The 15,832-nt window shown below is 45.9% G+C and overlaps 1 protein-coding gene across 1 annotated transcript; it reads left to right on the forward strand.

Moving 5' to 3' along the window:
• The first annotated feature begins 4,660 nt into the window (after window positions 1–4,660).
• On the forward strand, window positions 4,661–6,608 carry TICAM2 (TIR domain containing adaptor molecule 2). Its single transcript, XM_005244646.2, is given in 4 exon segments — window positions 4,661–4,901; window positions 6,170–6,371; window positions 6,373–6,502; window positions 6,504–6,608. Coding segments are annotated over 4 exon segments (678 nt in total).
• Window positions 6,609–15,832: the final 9,224 nt, after the last annotated feature.

The following is a 15,832-nucleotide window of genomic DNA, read 5'->3' on the forward strand; positions in this document are numbered from 1 at the left end:
TATAGATCTGGAAAAGGGCTAGACCTTTCCTCTACCCCCTCATCTCTCCCGATGCATTGATTGTATTTTTGGGGAGGGTGAGGGGGGGTCTGGGGGATTGGTGGCTGGAATGCAAGTGGGAAACGCTTAAGTGAGGGGTTTTGGGAGTCGATATGGCATAACAGGTGTCTGCATGCTTGTGGAGATGTATAGCTGCGTAACTGCATGAGTGATTTTTGCCCTGGGCCTGGTGGTGCATACAACTGCGGTTTGTGTCCAGGCTCAGAGATGTAAATATGGGCTTCTCTGTTATGGTAAAGTGTCTCTGGTTGCATAAAAAAAGAGGGAATGAAGGGAATGACCCCAGAGGTATGTTCAGGGAAAGCATTAAAGAGTTAAATCACCTTGTTTGGTAGGCAGTTAAGAATGTGGGTCAAAATTGCCACTGTTTTTTGTTGTTGGCTCAAGGACATGGCTGTGAGGATTTTGATGGTATGTGCTGCGTGGATTTTAGGCGCCCCATTGCAGCAACATGTTATCAAAATCTGAGAAAATGTCAGCCTTTTTGGCATCCATTCACTCAGCTGGCAGTATAGTTTGTTTGCTATTACCTTGGTTGCTGTCATGTTTGCAAGGGCCCTGCAGAACATGGCAAACCTGGTACTAGCTGTTCAAAAAGCAAAAAGGGGAAATTGTAAAATTGTACGGAACAGAGACAGTGGGTTATTTTGACATTGATAATATGTCTTAGTTGCTTTTTTATTTGTTCTATTACTTATACCTTGGTTTTACTCATTCGGTTTCAAAGGTTCTTTTTGTGCAACAGGAAGGGGGAGATGCAGGAGCGGGCTGGAAACTAGGACCATGCATGGCAATCAGCTGAGAGGAATGTGCTCGGGCTTGTCTAGACAACAATTAACAGAGCGTGGGGGATGGATGGCACCAAGGAAAGATAACACCTTGCTGTTGATTGATGGTAGTTAACCACCAATCGGGGATTGCCTAGTATGCAATGCTTAGCTCAAAAGAACCAATCTGTTTAAAACGCGCGATTTCTGAAAGACTATATACCCGTGTTTCTATGGAATAAATCGACATTTGCTTGCATCAAGCTGCGTCCCGTCTCTTCATTCGCTGCAGGGCTGGTTCTTTGTTCTTTTAGACTAAATTGTGTAAGTCTTTAGTATCAGTGTCAGGGTGAGCCAGGGAGAGGGCTCAGGCAGTTCCCCCCACAGGGACTGCAGGTCCTACTGGCAGCAGCTCAGGCACTGCAGTGCTGTGGCTGCTGCTCAGGAGGGCACAAGAACAAAGCCCTTATGGTGCAATCCATGCAGAAAGCTACAGGTGGACAAAAGTTCTTTTGACTCAGAAATTCCAAAGGATGTGATGGCTCAGGGGGAGCCAAGAGCCAAGCCTCTGCAGAGGAAGGCTTTTCCTCAGCTCTAAGAGGTCTGTGGGTGGGATGAGGTGGAGCATGTCTGTGCAGGTTGTGTGAGAGGAGCCATAAGGCTTCTGCTCTTCCCAGCGATGTGGAAATGCAGCTCCCAGAAAGATCCCTTTAACTTCCAGGCTTGCTTCTTTTCAGCTCAGAAATGGAAGTCCCCCTGTGGAGGAGCTTTGTAGGGTCTTCTTGCTGGCCCAGGTCACTCTTGATGAGCATTGGTGAGTGTTCACCATGGCACAAGTTCAGGTGATTTGTATCGGATGAGTTATCCCCCAGGGTAGGATCAGCAAAAAGATATCACAGATCCATGCCTGTACTGGCAGAAGCTGCTGAAAACCGCAGGCTCCACTCTGCTGGCCCTGTAGGACTGACTCCTGCCTCAGGGTTTATTACGTGCCTAGTAAAATACTGCAGCAAACTGAGGATTTTCTTCAGCACTGATGTCTACTTGTAAGAGTACATGCATAGATGATTAGCTGGATGGGAAGAGCTCTTTGCACAGCATCCCAGCACTGGGACACAGTGAAGCACACTGTGGGGATCAGGCTCAAGGTGGCCTGGGTGGGAGCCAGCCAGTTTGCTCTTCCCTCCTCTGCAGACCTTGGCAGTGTATGAGCCTCCTCCTGGTGCTGGGGTGTCTGTGCTGTCCCCCTGAATCACAAAAAAACTCAAATATGAGTGATATGAGCCCCAAACCAGTGAAGCACTAGTAAGCACCCTATTACAACTGACAGCAAATTAACGTGCAAACCCATCCCCAGGTAAAGCAGAGGGAAGTGCTGTGAAGGGTCACACCTGTGCAGCTGAAAGCAGGCACAAGAAAAGGCAGTGCTACACCCTCCTACATATTTCTAGGGAGAAGGATTAGTTTTGGTTCTCTGATCAAAGCTGTCCCAATTACAAGGAGGGGAAAGAAGAGAAACCTTCTAAAGGCAGAAAATTACACATTTCCTTGGATTTTATTCTTACTTCTATGTTAAACAGAACTTTTCAATATTTTGTGGATATAACTGCAGCTTTCAACCATTCTTTTGAGAAACCTTAGAAGTTATACACTATTAATACTCTGTCTTTTTCACTTTTCAGAAGTGTTCAGTGTAAAACATACTACATATTTTTTTTCCTGGGAAATCAAACCAACAGGATCTGTTGACAAGGCTCTTTGGCAGTGTTATTGTCAATGGTGGTCTCTTTGGATGCTCTAGACAGGACGTCCTGGGGGAAGGCAGCTGACTGGAGAATGCTCCTTGTGCTACTTGGCTGAGGATAGTGTGTCAACATATTTGTGTAGACAGGTAGTAGGACTTTTGGAAGAGGTTCTTAAGGTTGAAAACTACTATCCAGTAAGATGATGAGGAATGGTTCCTCCATTACCTTGAAATGTAATTTGTGTGTTCTTATGCATAGGTGAGATCTTGAACAAGACACTGAAGGTTTGCATGTGATAAAGCATTCCATTCCTCGCTGAGTAATCAGATGGCTCTTTGTTTGCAGCATTCTGGAGTATGAATGCCTTGTGTGCACAGCCTGTGAATGCACGGGCTGACAGCAAGCTATGCAAGCATACACAGAGTCGATATTAAGCTGCTATGTGGGATGCATTTCTTTATCTGCGAACAGTATCCAGAAAGACAAGGGCCCCCCTTCTTGGAGTTAAAGCTGAAAGGAGACTTGTCCTGAAGAGCAGAGCTCATATTTGCCACAACGGATTATTATTATCCACAGGATCTGCTTCTCTTTCAGCCTTTCTGACACTGATAAAAGATACATACATGTATACTACGGATGGAAATCTTTATAGAAGGCAATTGAAGCAATGCCTTGGAAGTCTGCTCAAATTTTCTTCTATGAACTGAAAAGCAAAAATCCCTCTGTGTTAGAAAATTGCTTTTGAGGGGCAGGAAGGGCATGGTAGTTGGTAGGTTGTAAAATAATGTATTGAAAAGATGATGGTTGTCTGTGACAGTCTCATCACCCAAATCAGTTCTCCCTTTCACATGCACACCTAGTCAATGAACCTTGTCTTAAAGAAAACAGGAGATCTAACTTCTTACGAGGAATTTATCAGTTTTCCAGTGTGGAAAAGAATGCAAAATATTGCAGTTTTCTTTGGTACAAGATTCTTCCATCTTCTCATCACACACAGAGTGTGATTTGATGTTTTTCTTGAAAGCTTTCGTTTTGTTTTCTCTCCTGGAGGTTGGCGATGCTGCCAAAAGAGGGCAGCAACCAAGCAGAAAAACTGCATGCCTGGCCCTGCATTAGGTCACGTGGGAATTTAAGGGATCATTAGCACAGAAGCTCCGCGTCTTACTGTAATTACTGCTCAATGCGCTTAGCCTGCTGCCAATTTGTTCTTACGGCAAAAGCAAACCTCTGAATTGTTCTCTTTTCTTTGTGTTTTCTTTCAAACTGAAAAAACAAGCCCAAACTACTGCTGAACCATTTGAAAAGAAATGCTGTACCATGGGAGCATGAACAAACCCCAGGCACTGCTCTGTGAGTGCTGTGTAGAAGGCATAGATCCCACAACTGTGTTTCTGCAGCTTTACGGGGGACTAAATGCATGTAACACAGTGTACAGCTTATACTGTACCTTTATTTCCATGTATAAGAGATTTTCATTGTTCATGCTGTCAGCTCCCTCCTGCAGGCTGCATTACCAATAATAAGTTGTTATTACTGCTCTGTTCCCTAATGGGCAGCGTTTTCTCTCAAATCCACCATTCCCCTAAGACCCAGAACCACCTCCTTCATGTGTGAGGCTGCATAATCAGATCACTACGTATCTTTAAAGACATGCTTATTCCAATATTTATTGACTTGATCCAGGCTGAATCTGTTTTAGAAAAAAATAATTGCCATCTGCTGGTTTTAATACAGTTAATTATTTTTACCCCAAAAGGGATCTGCAGTGTTTTGGCCCCTGCCTCTGGAGGCAGTTGGTTTTCCTGCCTGTATTTTTGAGATTACAGCATTAAGACACAACATCCACAGTGGAATTTCACTTAATGTGGAAAATTTCATGGCCTGATGGGAAATGAAGGTAGAAAGAGTGAGGATTTTGTGTTGCTGCAGGACAAAAGTGCTGTTGCTCTCTGGGGCTCTGCTCTTCCCATGTCGAACATGGGTGCTGGCTCTTTGCCCAGTCATTGGGAAACACCTGAAGCTCTACTGATATAATGAAACTAATATTTAAGGACAGAAGCACACTGTGCGAGGCTGGAAGGGGCTGCAATGACGGGAAAGCACGAAGCAGTGGCAGACTCCTGCCGCATGTGCGATATGAGCCCAGAACGGGCTGACGCTGGCTTAACTTTGTGTACAAAAGAGGGAAAGGCCGTGCGTCAGGCCAAGACCTGGTTGTGGGAGGCCTTGGTGGGCTTCTCAGGGCGGGAGGAGCTCAGAGAGCACCAGGCCCGTGGGGAAGGTGTTCAGCCGGTGTCAGGCACGGATTGCCTCGCTCGGCACCGCTCTGGTGGGCTGAGGGTGCCGCTGGCGATCGTGCCTGTTCCTCCTCAGCCGGGACTTCAGGGGAGGGAGACCCATGGGGAGAAGGGGAGGCACATGCAGCAGGAGCGGAGGGGTTATGCCAGGCAGACCCCGCTCCCTGTGCAGGCAGCACTGCCCTTACTGCCCAGGGCCTGATTCTGCCCTGGATGTCCTCTGTAACCTGGGTGAGGGCACTGGAGCCCAGATCGGCTTCAAGGCCAGTTCAGCTGCCTAAAATCTCTGGAGGGTGTGAGCCTGGGCTGCACTTTTCCTGTAATAGCTAGATTGGTTTGGCAATTGCAGAGAAAGTGGCAGGATCGCTCCTGCCCCACTCTCCCCTGGGGGGTTTGCTCAGGTCTGCAAGCTGCAGCATTAGCAGAATGAAAAAAAGCAGGTCCTCCAACTTCCTTGCATAAAGGAAGGATGCTCCTGTAAGTTCGGCTAAAGCTGTGCAAATTACAATTAAAGAAATAAACAGGAATGAGACAGCAAAAGGCTGGCTGTTCTGTTTTCTACAGGTGCTGGACCTTGTATCCCCTCCCCAGAGCAGACACATTGGCTTTGCAGTGCCACTGGCAGCTGGGCAGCCCCTGTGTCTGACAGGTGCTGATTTTGGCTGGGGTGAGAGCACAGATCACACAGGGGATGGATGAGCTCCCACCCTGCCATCCTTATGCCAACATTTTCTGCAGAGCACCTCCCTTTGTGGCATAGGAACCACTGGAGCAGGATCTCCCTGGGTGGACTTTCCTACTGGTGGCAGCTGGCAGGTCTTCATGGGAAGTGCCTGGCCTGCTTGCAGTCTGGAGAGTACTCAGCATTGAGTTCATCAGAAAAAAGGTCTGGGAGCTATTGAACTGGACTATCAGCTTTTCTCTCAGCATTTCTGCCTTCTTTCAAAAGCATGAGTAATAGCTTCCTCTAGTCAAATAAATTTGTTGTTTAGTAAAGGCAAGGAATTATTTTCTGTGTTGTTCTAACACTCAGTAGTTCTGCTTTTTTCTTTCTCTGACTTTTTTTTTATAAGAATGGAGAAATCAGACATTAGTCACACCAACAAATAATTTTTGGATGTGTATGCTTTTCATAATGGGCAGGACTAACTCCAGACAAACCAATCTAGCAGAAAGCAGCAAAAGGCTAACAGCTTAAGTATAGGTCTAGGAGACTCCAAGCCAGTTAATGAACTGTGCAGCTTCTGCTGAAGTCAGAGAGCCCACAAGCAGGGCTTCAGGAGTTTGCAGCACTAATGAGATTTCTGCACTGTGTTCTATAGGTCTGTGGTTCTGCGTGCTTACAATGATGCAGATGAAGCCATCCAGATCCAGAACCTGCTGCAGAATAGATTTTATCTTAAATCTGGAATAATCTTTACAGCAATGCCTTGAACTGAACATGTATTGGAAAACTTAAGTGACGCTGTGAATGGTTCAGCATAGACTATAATGCTGTTGACAGAATTTTTGGAATGTATCTTGGTATGCGTTTCAGTCTTTCACCTCCCTTGTCAGTGCTCTTAACAGCACAAATTACAACTCTGTGTTACCTGTGAGGGCACTGAATAACCCACTTTCCCAGGATAAAACTTTTTGGTTTTGTTTTGAAGGCTGCTAATGCCCTGTAAGAAGATAGTCCTGGCTTTGAAAAACAAGTGGTGGAAATTTTCCACCAGTCTACATACAGGCAACAGTGAGAGATATGGAGGGAGGAAAGGATGAAACAGAAACTAGAGCACTTGTCATGGTGAAAAACTATGAAGGCAGACCATATTTAGAATAAAGCAGAAGTGATATTCCTTGCTTTTGTTTTATAAAGGAAGGGAAACTCTTCTTTTGACAAAACTAAGGGTAAAGTTCTCTGCCAAGGCATGTTAATTAAGTACTGCTGAATGCATGCCATATAGGAAGGCATGCCTATCACTGCGTCTACTTAGAGGTACAAGATGCTGCCAACCCAAAACCCTAGTTATGTTCAGCTTTATATTGTGAGCTCTGCCAGACATGTATTGTTTTCTATTAACGATGTACAGCTTTTCATACCTTGTAGCTGATACTGAAAAATATTAACAGAAGAGGCTTGACATCACAATTAAATCAATATATTGTGAAAGGCACTCTGAAATATGCTACCATTTTGAGAAATGGCCATTTCAAAGACATTTTATGTTTGTTACATTTGGGATTTTTTTCTATAAAGAAAACACATGCTGATATGTTTTGTTATTTCAAGAAATATTTTCTTGGGTTATTCTGACTAAATTTAGTTTGGCCCATTCTTTAAGGGAAAACATTAGACGATTACATTGGAGGGAATATGTGGGGGTGTCTTCAAAGCAAGTGTTCTGAGCTGAGGCTGGAAAAGGGGAGCCACAGAAATTACATTGGTTTGAATTACTTGTATTTTGTACACTTCACATATCCCAGTTCTTAAGCATATCTGAACAGATTTAAGATGGTTCTCCAGTGTTCTTTTTTCCTCCTGTTCTTGATAGGACTGTTAGTTGTGATTCCGTAAGCCAGCTTGCATTAGGTTTCACTATAGTTTTGTATTGATGTGGCATGTAATTACTAAAATAGCATTGGAAATCTTTGCTTTTTCTGGTAGAAATTAAATTAAACCAAGATAATTTATTATTTTGTGAATGACTGAAATCTGGCTGTTCCAAATGTAAGGACAGTCAGCTCTAAGCAAAACAGTTTGCTCCTTGCTGAAAATAAGAGGTAGTGAGGGTCGCCTTGGTGTCTGGATTAGCATTGATACCATGCCTGCGGGAGTAGCTGAGATCATAACTGTGCTATTGCTTGCATGCGGCATGGTTTTGGACACAATGTTTTGTGTTCTGCTTCTGTTCCCTCTTTTGCGAGAGAGAATAGCAGCTATGTAGCTTTGTCTCAAAAATCTAGGGTGAGAGTCAGTTATGGAACACCTTGTGCATCATCCATGTGTGGGCTGTATCCTTGTGCTGCAGGAGAGCAAATTTGTGGAGCCAGGGGCCTGCTGGGTGTCTGCAGCCCCTGCAAAGCACCCTCCATGCAGCTGGTCATGGTTCCTTGGGTGGCAGAATAGTCCTGAGCAGGGTAGGGGGTTTCTCAGTTAATCTCCTCAGGTGTCCCCAATGCCTATCAACAAACAGGCAGCTGTGTGCAGGCAGAGGGCCTCTTCTGACCCTAGTGCTGGGGGCCAGGTGACCATAAACAGGGCGGGGGAGCCTTCTGTTCCCTTCTGCCCCCTTGTCATGGTGGGGTGGCTGGAGCCACCCAAGCTCCTCAAGGAGAGCCACAAACACAGTGAGCATGCTCCCTCAGCTGTGGGAGGCTTTCAAGAGTTTCTGCCAGTGCCGGTTGATTGAAGTGTTGTCTACAGTATTTGTTACCTTTTTTATTTTCCCCTCAGTGTAAATGTACTTTTCCCTGTAATGTTTAAAAGGGTAAACATAAGACAACCTGTCTATAGCATACAGTCTACAAACCATTCCAATGGGAGAGTTATGCAAAGAAGGCAGAAGGAAAAGAGAATGGAAAAAAGCCCAAGAGAAACAGGAGGTAATGTGGTCTGTCCTGGGCTGTTAGGCAGCTAAATGTTTCTAAAAGGGGAAACCAGTTCTCAGGCTTGGCCCAAACCTCAGCAACACAGAGACTCCTGTTCTTGAGCTACCGACCTGCTGCATTGTTGTTGCTAGTTATTGCTTCCACCTCTATAAAACTGTTCCTTCTGGCTGATCCCAGGAGATACCAGCTGTTTGGCTGGTGAGAAGCTCATACTTGCAGGTAATATCCTACTGTGCAGCTCTCAGCAATGTTTGAGGGTCGAATTCCTCCGGTCATTTATGTTTTAATGTTGTTCTCTTTCAGTTAGTTCAGAAAATAGGTGTTCCCACTAGTCTTACTGTCTGCTCATACTGCTTCATACTGCCTGCAAGAACCACACAGCCAGCCATCTTGCATGCACATAAAAATTGCTGTCTCATTTTCATGCAGAAATGTGTGCCTTGTCACTAATGACCACCACCCATCCTCCTGCTGGTATCACTGGGATGCTTAGTGTGCTGCCCTGCCGGCTGACAGCTGGTAAGCTGAGGTCTGCCTGGAAGTTGCAGACTCCAGCCAAATGAGACTCCTGTTACTTGTCTTAGACTGCGTTTGCTGCCTGCTGCAGCTCTGCTGTACCTCTCCCGGGCAGCTGCCTCCACACTACATGAGGAGTTCCCCAAGCACTGCAGCAGAATGCAGTACTTAAAAGGATATGTGGGGATACTCAGGCAAAGGGAGGAAATTTGTATCCTGCAATAAAAAAAGCTGAAGAAATGCATGTGTGATCCAGCTGTGACCTGCCCCTGCTCTCACATTTGTGCATGTGAGTGCTGGAACAGCAAGCTGGGTGACCACCGCTGTCTTTGGTATGGTAAGAGAAAAACAGTTCAGGAGTTTTGAGCATACTGCTGGGTGAGCTATATGGCAACACAAATCAAATATATGGAATTACATCTGAAGCTGAATTACTGCTCCTTGGGAGAAGCTGAAGCACTGTTGCCATGACTATTGTTCTTGCAAGGGAGGCTCTTGCCTGCATCCCAGAGCACTCTGCAGCCAGAAGCCTCTGTGCTGTCTCCTCTCTCTGGAGGTCCCAGATGGCACCTTGACACCACCTGTCCCCTCCTGGCAGAAGTGAGCAAAGGGTCAGAGGCAGGGAGAGATCTCCTCATCGATGCTGAGCATCGCACTGGACTTGAGTGAAAGGCTCCTGGCCCAGGGGGCCAGCTGCGGTGGTCCCCTGGTTCAATAACAGTATTGGAAGCATGTGCCTAATTAATGGTTGAAAATCAGATGTGCTCAAACAGATGGGGGAGGCGAGTGGTGAGGCTGAGGGCTGGGACAGCAAGGCAGCACACTAGAAAAACACTCCATGGCATCAGCCTCAGCCCCCTCTCCCCACAGCAGGTTAGGTGCTCAAAGAGGTCTCTGTGCTTTGCTATGTTCAGCTGTTAAACAAGGTCAGTGACCCAGAGGCTACACGTGTTTTATTTACAAAGTCTTGTGAAAGAAGGCATTGCATAATGGGAAGCAGAGCTGGCGCACTACATATGCCTAATGGAGTATTTGGCTTTCTCTGCTCTAGCTTAATTGTGATTTTAAGTTTTGCTTTGCTCTGCCTAAAGGCCTATAAAGACTTCTGCAAAAAAATGCCAAAACATAGTAACTGGAATAAGCCATTTTCTGGGTTTTTTTCTCTTAAGAGTACAATCCTATTGCAAAATTTCTGGCATTTGTCTCAGACGTTTCCCAACCAACTTGGCCTGTGGAAAATGTGAAGTCTTGCAGCTCCCACCTCACCCAGCACGGTGAAAAGGCAGGGTAAAAGCAGCAGCTCTTCCTTCTCAGAAAATCATCAATCTCATTTGGCCTAACCACTAAAAGGGAGGAAAAAAGCAAAAAAACCTCAACTCAAAACTGAGATAAGGCAGCTTCTCCTCAGATTTCGGTGCTGGGGATGGTTCACCTGCACCCCCTGGCTGGCAGCAGAGTTGGGGGATACCCAAGGAAAGGACAGTGCCTGTGTACCAGCGGTACTAGCGAGGTACTAGTGTCATAAATCCAAGAGGTTTATAAATCTTAAATAAGATAAGACAATCTGTGGAGAACAGTTTTAATAAGCTCAGTGCAGTTAGCATTAAAAGCCAAGCAAACGGCTCCAATCTGCTCTGACTGAATCTTCTGAGGCATGCTTTCGAGAAGCCCCAATAAAACATATTTTAGTAATCCAGCCTGCAGAAGAAAATGGAGTAGATGTTCATAGGTTGCATCAGTGGAACAGACAGCCTACATAAGGAGGGAATTGGTTACATGGGTGTCTGTTGCAGACTTACTCAGAAATGCGAAACCTGGCTGTTAAAGGCAAGTGCTGAAGAGCTTGTGGAGTTTGGTGCCTGGAGGGGACGATGCAGGGCAATGACCGGTGGATGGCTGCGGCCAACGCAGCTCCACAAGAAGGAAAGCCTGTACCAAAATGACACCAGTCTTTCTTATCAGAAAGCCACCAGACAGACAGGCAGAGACACCCCTGCATAAGGGAACTGAGAAACCAAGTAGCTGAGCCTTATGTCATTTAAAAGAAAAACCCAAACCTCTGCCTCCTAACACAGAACTAAGCCAGGCTTGGAAATAGTTTTCCTATTAGTCCGTGCCCTCTGTTTCTTCAGAGCCAAGCTAGAGTCAGCAGAGGTGGATTAACGGAAGAGTCCCGAGACACAATTTAATAGGAAGCTAATCCCAGAGATCTTTTTGCTAAGGCCACGTGCTTGCCTCCAACCAGCTGCTTATGGAAATGGTTATAAGGCAGAAAATGAGAGCAGAACTCTCCAAAGCACGCATGCATGTGACTGCCTGCATGCATATGTGCACACCCACCCACGTGGCCAAAAACCTTTGACAAATGGAATTCTTTGCAACAGACAGAATGGTTTCTGGATATATATGGCAATGTAAAAGGTCATGGCTAGTCTGAACTGCTCGGTGCCTCTGCAGACTTCCAGTGACAGTTACAGCTGCAGATGACTAAGATGTAGGGACGCTTATGGCACTTGCATCGGAAGCCAAGGACTGAAATACTACCAGCATGCTCCCTGACGCTCAGCAGCTTCTGCAGGGGCTGCAGTGCGTGGCATGTTTCAATCCAGGCTGTTGCCTAGCACTTGTACTCTGTTTTGTTTGCTCTCTGTGCTTGTGCTGGCTGGCGCTTACAGTAAAAGGAGTATTTCTCTGATTACCTCTGGGCCACCTCCCCGCTCTAGCTTCTACTGCCATCTATTTGAGGAAAAGTAGCTTTACCATATAGATGTTTGCTTCCAACCATTTTGGACCCCCTGGAGCCTTTTGAGCTTTCCATCAGCCCAGAGTGCTCCCTGGCCAATCAGCTCTGTAATTTTTCTCTGCAGTGAATTAACGGAGGGATCTGTACAAATGCCTGGGAGTTGGACATGCAATATTCCCAAGTATCATGACTAGCCTCGTAGGTTTCATAGTAGGTGAAACATCTGTTCCATACTTGGAAAGCAGAGGATGTTATGTATTTTTTATTCCACCTACTGTGGAAATTTGTGAATTCAATATTTAAAAGTCTGTGTATCTTTATCAACACTGTTGGGCCCATCTTTTCCCTGGCCTAGGAGCAAAGAAAGGAAATTAACAGGGAGATAATATGTATGGGGTAAAAAAAAAGGCAGCAAAGAGACTGTGAGCAGCTTATTCTGGAAGTTTTATGTCTATAATACACCAGAATGGGTATAGTCTGCAGGACAGGAGAGGATTCTGGTGTCACAAGGGTGCAACCTAAAGTTTACCAGAGCAAAGGATTAGTCAAACTAATGGCTTGAAAGCAAAGTCACCGTGTAGGCCCAACGTATCCGTGGTAGAGGATCACACCATGGCAGAGCACAGTTTAACCCCAGCATGACTAGCAACATGAACATGACTGGCTCTACCTAATAACAGCACAGGTCAAGTATAATGAGCCACTTTTAAAAAGTAAGCTCATTTTTGACGCATTTTTTACCTACACCTTAGCCGATTGTTGACTGTACTGATGAATCAGATTATTTTGCAAACGTTGTTTTGGCAAAGAATTATACTCTGGTAGCTGCTTTTGTTACGTTTAATTTCTACGATGTTAAATTGACAAGTTTTACTGCTCAAGATCTGTTATGCAGCCTAGGGCAGCCTCTCCCAAAATGCCAGGCTATTGTTACTGAAGAGGCAATGTATGGTTGTGCACTGGCTAACAGGAATGTCTTTGGATGTATGAATTCAGATGTGCAGGTCTTTTACTGACTTTTACTGACTTTGCTGGAAAAAAAATGTCATCCTTACACTCCAGGGTGAATAGGCAGACACGCTTACTTCCTCTTGAGAAATGAGGTACTTCCCAGGACCAGACTTCTCTTTCTTGATCTGTGTCCACACGTGGGCTGCAGACAGTTTCAGCAGTTGCTGTGAGTTAAGTGCTGAAGGACAAGGAAAGCTCACAGGTTGCAGGCGTTTAACAACCCTGCCAAAACTTCTCAGTTCCTGCAGCCTCACATCCCCAGCCAGCTCATAACCTCTCACAGTTTTAACACCAATTTGCACTAAGTTCATTCATTTGCAAAAGTAATGAATTCAGCTCCCAGAGTTTTGTCAACAGGACAATACAAGCAAGAGTTAGCAGTTAAAGAAGAAACTTCATCATCTGGCTTGTCCCCTGGTGGACTTGCATGCAAAGGGCTGGGGTTTTAGACCAAAGGGTGAACATCTGGATCAGTAATGTCACCTGAAGTAAGCAATCACATTTTAGGAGACTTAGCCTAAATATGCAAATACCTCATGCATGCTATCTCCCCAACTGTAGTGTGTGTCAAAGCCCTGTGGTGCTTGCTGTCCTGAGGGAGAGAGGGATGTTTTGTGATGCAGCATATGCTGGGGCTCAGGTTCATATCACCTGTCCTGTTTACATGGTTCAGGGTCTCCTGCTGCCTCAGAGGGTGTCACAGCCCCTGGGTGCAGATATTTCCAGAGTCTCTGTCAGTCCTCATGAAACTCTTCTGCTTTGTATGAAAATGCATAAATATTCATGGGTAAAAGCAAATGACAATAACTGCATGTAGCATCACTGCCGGCATCTGTGCCACCACCTGGGCTGCCAGAGCTGTGGGCAAGCACCGGCAGCCAGGAAGGGGCTTTACTAAAGCAAGTTTGGCAGCAGACAACCAGAGTTTGTGGTCACCACCTCCTCACTCAGTGATCAAGTCACCTCAAGGAATACTTAGGATTCAGGTTGTGCTTCACAGGTTATTTCAGTTTATTGATTAACTTGGACTCAGCTCACATGCTGGCATTTACTCACAGATGCCTTAGGAACCTCTCTGCTCAGCTTACCGTCTGCTCTGCCTCCCCTTCCTGGGAATCTTCCTGATATTATGCCCTGTACCCCCTTCCTGGCCTATATTCCCTACATGTACACCTATATTTCCCACCTCTGTATAGGGAACTGGTGCCAGTTTAGGTAAGACATGCACTACACGCTACAGAGAGCAGCTGGAGTACATGTCCACCTTGCAAAATGCAACACTTTTTTTGAGTTAGTTCAGGGCCTAACAGAAGTATAGTCATGCTGTGAATACTGGCTGGTGCGTGAAGAAAAGTGGGATAAAAAATTTGAGGAAATTACCATATTAATGTAGATGTATTGCTCCTAGTGCCAAAGATAACAGTGCAGATGTGGTTGAGGTTTCTCTGCTCTATTGCTGTGCATAGCCTGCCTCAACGAGGAAGAAAGCTCTGCATCATCCTCCTTTGTCCTTTGGGACACAGGGATAAAGAACTTGTCCTGGTTTCAGCTGGGATAGAGTTAATTTTCTTCTTACTAGCTGGTGCAGTGCGTGTTTTAGATTTGATGTGAGAACAGTGCTCATGGTGCACTGATGGGTTTGGCTGTGCCCGGGTGGTGTCTATCCTCAGTCAGGGACTTCTCAGTGTCTCAGGCCTGGCCAGCGAGAGGGCTGGGGGGGCGCGGGGAGCTGGGAGGGGACACAGCCGGGACAGCTGGCCCGGGCTGCCCAAAGGGATATTTCACACCATGGGGCATCACGCTGAGTATATAAACTGGGGGAAGAAGAAGGAAGGGGGGGACATGTTTGTCTTCCCGAGTAACCATTACACAGGATGGAACCCGGCTTTCCTGGGAATGGCTGAGCACCTGCCTGCCCATGGGAAGTGGTGAATGAATTCCCTGTTTTGCTTTGCTTGCGTGCACAGCTTTTGCTTTACCTATTAAATTGTCTTTATCTCAACCCTTAAGTTTTACATTCCTTTCTGATTCTCCTCCCCATCCCTCCGGGTGGGGGGAGTGAGCGAGCTGCTGCATGGGACTTGGTTGCCAGCCAGGTTTAAATCATGAAGGGCTGAAACTAAATAATACAGCACTTTACAACCGGATCTTTTGCTGAAAACAGAATTTGCCTCCTAAAATATTATCAATGGTAGTCCTGAAAACCTTCCCACTGTTTCAGACATAGCACTCTATCAAGCATGGTTGGGTGACCTGCGTGTTTTTCCTTATGGTATCACCATTTATACACAAAATTAACATTTCTTCAATCTGGAACTAGGGCTGTGGATGCAGCAGTAAACCACTGCTCTGTGAGATGCAGTGCCACAGAGGCATGACCCAGACACTGAGGGGAGGACTGCTGCGCACCAGACCACAGGTGTCTGCAAGGTAGGTAGCACTTCAGTCCTTCATGTATGTGACAAGTACCTTCTGCTGAATAGCTGTGAGGACAAGAATGCACTGAGGTGAGAACTAAATCATGGCAACAAATGTTATTATTCCACTTAATACTGTTCTCTATTCACAGCTTTCAAAAACAGAGTTTATTTGGGGAACAAAACAGCAAAACCAATCAAGCATCAAGGCTAACTGGTCTTTTCAATAGCATGGGCTGCAACCGGGGCACCACAAAAAATCCCAGTCTGACAACACCACCCTTGTTCCCCACAGGCATGGGGAAGAAAGGGGGAGGGAAGTCAGATGAAATTGCCCCTGGCACTGTATCCCGTGCCAGACTGACTGGCTACAAATGGTTGAAGTTGAAACCTTAAAGTAATGAGTTATCTCTTCTTTTTCACAGTGGTTTAGGTACACTGGGTCAAAATATTTGCTGCTTACTGCTGGGAAGCAGGGCTTAGGTCCATTGTGGAAGTCAGAAAATAACTGCAGTGGGGAAGTGCTGGCTGGGGCTGTGCCTGGACCCACGGCTCTTCATGCCCCTATGAAGCCAGGTACTGCTGAGCAAGTGCTGCCTCCTTGGGCCAGCATGGAAGTGAGACATGTCCAACAGCAGGCAGGATGCAGCCACATTGCCAGACCTCCTTAAGTCCACTTGTG

The sequence above is a fragment of the Falco peregrinus genome, chromosome Z (assembly GCF_023634155.1).
Source record: "Falco peregrinus isolate bFalPer1 chromosome Z, bFalPer1.pri, whole genome shotgun sequence".
Classification (NCBI taxonomy): Eukaryota; Metazoa; Chordata; class Aves; order Falconiformes; family Falconidae; genus Falco; species Falco peregrinus.